Source organism: Amaranthus tricolor, chromosome 6 (genome assembly GCF_026212465.1).
Source record: "Amaranthus tricolor cultivar Red isolate AtriRed21 chromosome 6, ASM2621246v1, whole genome shotgun sequence".
NCBI classification, from domain to species: domain Eukaryota; kingdom Viridiplantae; phylum Streptophyta; class Magnoliopsida; order Caryophyllales; family Amaranthaceae; genus Amaranthus; species Amaranthus tricolor.
Window position 1 is genome coordinate 8,499,658 of NC_080052.1, and position 8,646 is coordinate 8,508,303.

General features: G+C 33.5%; 1 protein-coding gene across 2 annotated transcripts; it reads right to left on the reverse strand.

Annotated features, from left to right (window-relative positions):
• Positions 1 to 3,163: 3,163 nt before the first annotated feature.
• On the reverse strand, positions 3,164 to 5,385 carry LOC130815984 (protein transport protein SEC13 homolog B-like). 2 transcript variants are annotated; one of them, XM_057682548.1, is made up of 2 exons: positions 5,224 to 5,350; positions 3,164 to 4,894 (listed from the first exon to the last, which is right to left on the reverse strand). In XM_057682548.1, exon 2 carries the CDS (start codon positions 4,782 to 4,784, stop codon positions 3,879 to 3,881), a length of 906 nt encoding a protein of 301 aa, XP_057538531.1. In that variant the 5' UTR covers positions 4,785 to 4,894; positions 5,224 to 5,350; the 3' UTR covers positions 3,164 to 3,878. The 2 variants fall into 2 exon arrangements, with proteins under 2 accessions (XP_057538531.1, XP_057538530.1); XM_057682547.1 differs by having other exon boundaries at positions 3,166 to 4,871; positions 5,224 to 5,385.
• Between the last annotated feature and the right edge of the window lie 3,261 nt (positions 5,386 to 8,646).

Below are 8,646 nucleotides of genomic sequence, written 5' to 3' on the forward strand. Positions count from 1 at the left end.
TTGAATAGTAGTAATTTATATATTTTTTTTTCTAATGAACATAATGTAATTGAAACATTTAGTTCATAGTTCACCATTTTTTTATACTCATTCAAATTGATCAGTAAATTTTAGAAGTACTATACATATTACCTAGAGTTGTCTAAAATTTATCTAATTAATCAAAATAAATTGAGAATGATTTGATTTGAAATATCATGCATTGTAAAAATCAAATTAAATCATCAAGATAGTTAAACTCATGAATAACAAAATAAATCGACCCAAGATAAGTTTTATATCCAAGACGCTCTCAAACACTTAAATGGACACCTTTAATTAAACCGCATAGATTTCTTTTCAAGTTATTCATATGTTAAGTAGATTCAATGCAATATGTTATTTTACTTTTTTCTTTAATATAGATAGTAACATACCTAAATTTTTAAGAGTTGGAAGAATCAAGTGGGATCGAATGACCCAAAGGCACATATTTGCCTCTGCCGCTTCCCGCCCCACTCGCCTCATTTGTTTTATTAATTTTTATTTGATAATAATTGAATTACACTTTCTCGGTTCCATTAGTGTATGAGTAAAGGCCAAAAATCTTGCTACTTAGAGCAAAAGTCCATTTGAGAGGATTTACCCACAATGCCAGTGACTTGGGTGGAGAGTGTTTAAAGAGAAGGAGCTAGTATTCTGGAAGCAAAAATGAAAATTGAATAGTTTGGCTTAATTAAAAGATCAAAAGATATGAAAAGATTTGCAGGGATTTATGCATTTAATGAAAAGTATAGAAGGCATAGTAACTTGGGGATGAAGCTTCTATAATTTTCACCATTCTGACACACGCAGCCATAGAGAATTGGAAATGTCCCACCTTTTCTTACGAGACTGAACCAACGAAAGAGAGCCATGTGGAACCTTATGGTCCTTTTACACGAAAACCTACGGAAATGTTCGATATCAAATAATGGTATTATCACAAGGACAAAAAGAAAATTTTCAAAAAAGAAAAAGAGAACTTTTGAATATAAATAGTAAGTCAACCTTCACATATGAGGTATCTAATTTTCCATAGTGCAAGTGTTTTCACTCTCAATTTATTGAACTCCAACAATATTTATTGAGTGTAAATTAATTACAAGAACATTCGATAGAATTAATAACATTTATTCTGTAAGACAAATTTCTACTTTAAGAATTTATGCCTCAAGACACAAACAAGTCTTAATATTAATTCTCCAAGCTAAAAGTCACAGTGCACTTGGGTAAGGGTTAATCAGGCAACCTCTTAGAACATTTACTGACCTAGGCATTGGAGAAGGTCCCCGAAATCACATTTCGGGCACTTCTAACCCGTGTTATTTGTGCAGGTCTCATCAACATTCAAGTTGAATTTTTACAAGATTGGCCTGATATGCCTCAGGACACAAATAAGTCTAAATATTAATTCTCTAAGCTAAAAGCCACAGTGCACCTGGATAAGGGTTAATCAATCTTATTTTGTATCAATCAACAATTAAATTGACTTTTTTCCTTTTCAATGTCAACACAAATAAATATACTTTATTTCTTTTAAGGTTGTATGAAATAATAAAATAGTACTCCAATGATTAAAAATCATCGATCAATCATCAGGATATTTAACTTTCAAAAGAATTTATGCGCATAAGTAGAACATTTAAGAGTTTGACATAGTATGATATTATGCATTATTTTCAATTACACGTCACAACCATGATGAATTTTTTTTTTCGGTGAAAACATTTAAGAGATGTTTGGTATAAAAATCAGTAATGGAATGGCATGAAAACCGCTAAGACGAGGAAAGGAAAAGGATACGCTTTATGATTATTAGTTGTTTGGTATGAACATACAATGAAATGACTTGAAAACTGATTGTTTTGCCGTCGTAGCCGGTGCCCCAAAGAATAATTGAGGTGAACTTTCGTCTTTGTGAACTATTTCATCTTGAAATTTTTCACGATTTTGACTTTTGAAAATTAATGTGAAGGTAATAATGGATATCAACTATCATGTTAGTTGTCGTGATATTTCCACGATAGTTGTAAAAGCAGCAAAAAGGGAAAAACTGGGTTCACATTGCAAAAGGAAGTACTTCTATTTTCTTGCAATTACTCCATGTCGTCTTTAAAGAGCCGTAAGGTATTTGTTATTGGACACACTTAAAAGTAACAAAATAACGTAATCTTTCACGCATACTAACGTAAATGGTTACACTCAGAGCTAAACCAAACACTAAGTAACGTAAATCTTTATTCGTTTTCATTTCTGGCTTTCACAAAACAGATACCGAACAACCCCTTAGTCTATTTATAAAATTTGAATCGTAGTGGTTAAATTAATATTCCATGCATTTGCAAAGGGAATTAAGCTGGTTATTCCAAACGGACATGAACTTAGTCTAGTATATATAGGATCACATATTCACATCGAATTAAATTGAAGTTGTTGATGATAATGTCATAATTTGTGGTCTTTGATTTCCAGAACAAAATCTATGTTAATCACAGTGATTTGTAAATCACCATAAAAAAGACAAAAGAAAAACTAATAAAATAATCAAAATAATAAAAAAAAGAAAAACACAAAATCATTAGTCATAAACCTATACTCCCTCCGTCCTATTTAATTTGCAGCATTTTCTATTTTAGTTCGTCCCACTAAATTTGCATCATTTTTATTTTTGAACTATGGCCCACCACTTCCTTTTAATCCCATCCATATATTTTAACTCTCTTCTATTTAAATTTACACAATTCATTTTCTCTTTTCATTTATTACCATTATCCACCTTTTTCTTAAAAAACAATAATTTTATCTTTGATTCAAACTATATGGGACAGAGGGAGTAAATACTTGCCACTTACATGTGATTTAACAATTTGGTAAATCATGGTTATTTTTATTTACCTAGCAAATCTCAATTTCCGGCATATCATAGTCCATAGATATTTTATATCAGACAAACCTAATTTTTTGTTTTAAACAAAAAAGATTACATAATACTTCCTCCGTTCTATAATAGTCTAATCCGATTATAACATGTTGGATGGAAAAATGTCACTAATAATAGCAAGTATAATGAAACAGAGGAAGTATATTTTACTTAATTTATATTAGTTCTATTGTATTGAATTGTCACCCTAAATTTGCTTCCAATGCAACCGAATCAAAAAGAAGAACCTCAAGCCCTTGAAGATGGAAAAGAAAGATGTGCAAAGAGGATTAAATGCAAAGCGCAAGGACAAAAAACCATCATGAAGAACAAGCTTTGAAGAGCAGCAAGGCAAATATTGAGCCAGTAAATTTCACCAGAACATGTTAAATCCACATTTTCTCTGCCAATATTTCAACCACAAAGGCTGGCAGTGAGCCACAGTCAGGTCTAACACAATCCTTCAACAACCTCGAATCGATCTCTCAATTACTGTCCACTGAATTTGTGAATCAAACTCGAGAATTGGGATGACAGAAAAAGTTATCAGCAAACAAGTCTGGAAATAACTGTGAACACGGGCAGCTAAAATACCAAAGAGAACAGTACTACCACAATTGATTGTATCGGGACTGTTTATATAACATCAGCTGTTTCAGAACCAGTAAACTCCACCTCTAACCACAATTATTAAAGTCTGCAACTTAATACAATAACTACAACAGTACAACATTACAACTCAAAACTTCAAACAAAAGAGCAATAAGAAGATACAGGTTGTGTATAAATCGGCAGCAGAAGGAATCAACTAGTCTCTTTCTCTATCTCAACAAATATATAATCTACAATATCGAACACGTTACAAAAACCAAGTTCATTCAAGTCCATGAAAGATGACATTGTAGTAAGAGAATATGAAAGAGTACAAGAGAAAAAGCTATTGCTCAGTTGTAGAAACCTGCTGCCACTCTCCATTAACTGCTTCTTTCCACAATGTGACATCATTGTTCCCATCAGCTACGGCTAACAAGTTCCCTGTCAAAGACCATGAAACCCTCCAAACTGGAGTTTTGAAGTCCTTCAAAACTTTTCCCTCCCATTGTTCACCCTTTTTGCCCACAGTCCATATAACCACAGTTCCGTCCTGTGAAGCGCTGGCGATTGTTGACTTTGGAAGCCCAAGATTAGGAGCCCAAGCTACATCCCTGACCCAATCTGAGTGCATTTGAAGAGCTGGGAAGCAATCCATCTTCCATGTCCCATTTGAAAGCTTCCACACTTTCACAGTGTTATCAGCACCCCCCGAAGCCAGTTTATGAACGGGTTCTAGCAAATCCGATCCTACAAGGGCTCCTGGTGCAGTTGCTGGAGCCCATGACACTGATGTTACCCCAACCGGATGTGCCTGATCAATCCTATTGGTATCCCAACCACCATCAGCACGAACAGTGTGAATCGAGATACTCCCATCGGATGATCCACAAGCTAAACAAAGCCCTAGTTCATGTGGTGCCCAAGAGATGGAATTAACCGAAGATTTGTGCTCATGAAACACATGAGCTAGTGCCCACTCATTCTGATTACCCTCCTTCCATATAATCACCCTACCATCATAAGAACATGAGGCAAGGATCGACCCAAATTTCGGGTGTGCCCACGAAACCTGCCAAACCGGGCCTTGGTGGCCGGTCAATGTAGCAAGGGGTTGTGAAGCCGAATTGCTCACACCAATTATTTTAATCGTAGCATCAGAAGATGCAGTGACAAGTCGTTTACCATAATAATCCATTTGAACATCATGAACCACATCATTATGCCCAGTTTCTATCTTCTGTGCAGGCATTTTGGTTCTTCCTTGACACAGAAAATTATTTTCACAGTTCTCAAATTCAGCCGAACTTCACCAACAAAATTAGTTCTTGAAATTAACCTAAATGAATCAGTGAAAATTCACTTTAAAAACGAAACAAACAATGAATCAGAGGAAAAAGTAAAACTTTTCATGATAAACCCAGATGAGATCTGAGGTGGGTCTTAAAGATCTAACAAAAAAGTTTATCAAAAATGATCAGATCTAGAACAATAAAATCATAAAATCTAAAACAGTCATGAAATGATTATAGATAATTTTCAATCGGAGATCAACAACAAACACGATAATCAATCAAACTAATATGCAATTTGGCATAAAAGTGAGCAAATAAAGTTTAGGTTTTGACAAAATTGTCATGTTTAATATAGTAATGATCCAAAAAAAAAAAAGGGAAAGAGGAGATGATTACCTGAAGAGATAATGTGCAGAGGAAGCAAAACTTGGAGACGATGAGAAATGAAGAAATATTTGCAGAAAAGCTAATGAGATTAGAAGTGCTGGAACATTAATTAGTGGAACGAAGAGAAGAGGTTACTTTGGAGAATGAAACCAACTTCTGAGGGTATTTTGGTGATATTGTACAAAATTAATGGAATTTCTAAGATAATTTTAATTCACATATTTTTGTTTAGGTTGAACTTAATATAAATTTTTAGTATATGAATTTATTGTTTTTTGATATCGTCTTATTAGGAGACAATTTTTTACAAGAGTATTTTATTTTGATTTTGGTTTGAAACTAGAGGATCAAGCTGAGATAACAATTATAGATTGCTGTTAGGTTGGGCTAAAATCCTTACCCGCAAAATTTGGACATCATGTTCAAAACCTAAGGGTTCGTTTGATAATGCTGCGGTTTTCTTGTTTTGATTTTTTCATTTTCAAAATCATGTAACATATGTCTAACAATGAATAAAAAGTTGTCAAAATTATTCGGAATATGATAATTTTAAAGATTGCAACTAAAAAGCTAAATTCACTTTTTCTGGTTCTTTATTTATGGTTTTTAGTTTAAAAAATATTGAAAACTAAAAAAAAAGACGATAACAAGGCCTAAACTAACAAGTAGTAGACATAATTTACAAGAGTGACCTCATCATTATACCCAGTATGTCTCGCTTAAAAGAAGCTATGATCAGGGTTTAGAGAAAAATAGAATACATCAGACTATACACATAGAATGTTGCGGTCAATGCACCCTCGTATCGAGAAAACTTGCAAATAAAAACAAAAGGCAAGACAATAGAAGACAAGATAAGAAATATAGCAAGATAATGCATGACATGACAAGAATAAAGCTAAAAAAGATAACCAAAGGAAATATGAATGAAAACAAAAAGGCTTGAGAACAATAAGGAAATTCTATAACTATCGATGGTTTAAAACAATAAGGAAAAAGATAACTATCGATAGTATAGGACACAAATGAGGAATCTTAACCTAGTCTTATCCCTACTCAAGTTCTCAAATAGGTGAAACTCATTCATGTCAAATCTGATTTGCTTCTCCCACATTTTTTTTAGCCTACCATGACTTCTTTTTACATTAACTATAATGTTCTCCCCCCTTCTTACAGGCACGTTGGTGGTCTTCCTTTTCACAAGTCTAGATCATCTTAATATGCTTTCATGCACCTTAACTATTATTATTTATCATTAACAAAAATATTACTATTATATTAACTATATGAAACCAAATAAGATCAGATTAAATCAAATCAGACCAGATCAGACCAGATTAGATCAAACTTGATCAGATCAGACCTTAGTAAATTCAAATCAAATTGGATAATATTAGAACATGCCCTTACTCTCTCGACCTCTAGCTGTGCATTGACTTATTTGCTATTTAATAGTGAGATGATTTCTAGTACAAAAAACTTTAGTTATAATTTTCGTATGTGTGCGACATTATTGGTTGTGCTTGTAAGTTCAAATTTACTCTTGAAGCTATAAAAACTTTTGAAACACATTAGTTTTGACTAGAATAACTAGACATATTTATAATTTTAATATAAGGGTCAAAAATATTTAGAACCTAATGACTTGAAGTTTAGGTCTACTTCTAAATATAAATATAAATATAACTGTATGTGTTTGGATCTAAGTTTCACATTTATGACAAATTGACTTAGACTCTGTTCAATCCGCTTTAGAAGTAGACTCGCCCCAAACCATGACCTAAAACTTAAACCTGTGATTACTTATAGAGTTATTTTGAATTTATTTGGACTTGTTATAACCATAGATTTGACTGAAAATTCCACTTTGGAATTAGTTAGACCTTAATAATGAAAAATTGAGTAAGGACAATTAGTTTTAGATTTATTGATGACTATATATACACTTTATCAGGCTTTGATTCTGTCTAGAAACTAAGGTTGGATTTATAAAGAGTGAGAGAGTAAGTCATGGTATTATATCATTCCCTTGTCACTTAGGTTTGAATAGTAAGGATGAGATGTCTCAGACTTCCTTTCTCCGACCTGCAAAATGAATAGACAAAGTTACTTGACTCAGAGTATCATTTGGAAACAAAAATCTCCTACAATGTTTAAGCCATTGATTGAATAAGGTGACTGCAATATGGAGTAAGAATTAAATAATGAGACCACTGATGTGATTGACAGTGACTAATCATGAAAAATCTTACCTCAAAGTAGTTATAATAAGGGCATTTTTGGTGTTTAAAAGTAGTATGAATGTATTATGCAATTGTTGAAGTCAACTGATCAATCAATTTGTAGGTGATGAGCAGTGGCCACGGTCCGGTTCCGGTTCCGGTTTCATTTGGAACCTGATTTGAACGTTCCGGTTCCGAGCGGTTCCAAACGGTTCCTTGGCGGTTTATGAGGCGGTTTCGGCGGTTCCAACACGCGGGTTGGGCGGGTCGGACCATCGGTTCTATTTTTATTTTTCCTTTAAATATAATATAAAAATACTATAATTATGCGGACGTACCTTTGATGTTTACTTGATTATTAGCGAAATTCATTGCTTGTCATCGTTATTAAAATATTTACTAAAAAGAATGAAAAAAATAAATTAATAAGAAACTATAAAGATGATTAATAAAAAAAGAGGGAGAAAATGGACTTGAACCTAGTACCCGAAGAAATACTAAGCTGCCTACGTATCACGAAGGAATCAAAGCCGACGTAGTTCTTTGTCATACCTTTTATTTGTAGTTGTTGAATGTTGATTGATCGTTGTCCGATTGATCCTATTCGTCTTCGTCTTCGTCATCTGGTTGGTTAGATGCTTCCGCTGACTCTCCTCCTGACAATGATGCAGATGTATCCATCATCATCCATGGATCATCATCGCCTTGATCATCATCGTTCTTTAGTCCTTGTGTTCAAAGCTCTGCTTGATCCCAATCTTTCTTGCAAACACATATTTGAATACTATGTGGAGCAAGACGAGATCTTTTTTCGTCTAAATCTCTTCTACCTGCACTAAAAGCAGACTCCGACGCAACCGTAGAAGTAGGAATTGCAAGGATATCCTTTGCAATTCTCGATATATATGAGAAATTTTGTAGATTTTTCTTTCCACCATTCTAAAATATTATAGCTACCTTGGTCAATTTCAAAGTGATGTTTAAGATAATTATCTAATTCTAAATATGAAGTGGAGGGTGAAGAAGAAGATGATCCTACAAAACTATCATCTTGGCTTATTATGTTAGCTATTACGGAATTATAATAAGTGGGACGTGCCGAGACGCTAGCACGCCTAGACGTATCGCGACTTGGGTTATATACACTAGCATAGTAATCATAAAATTTTGCTAAAAGCTTTTTACAAGTTCCGACATAATTATGTACATC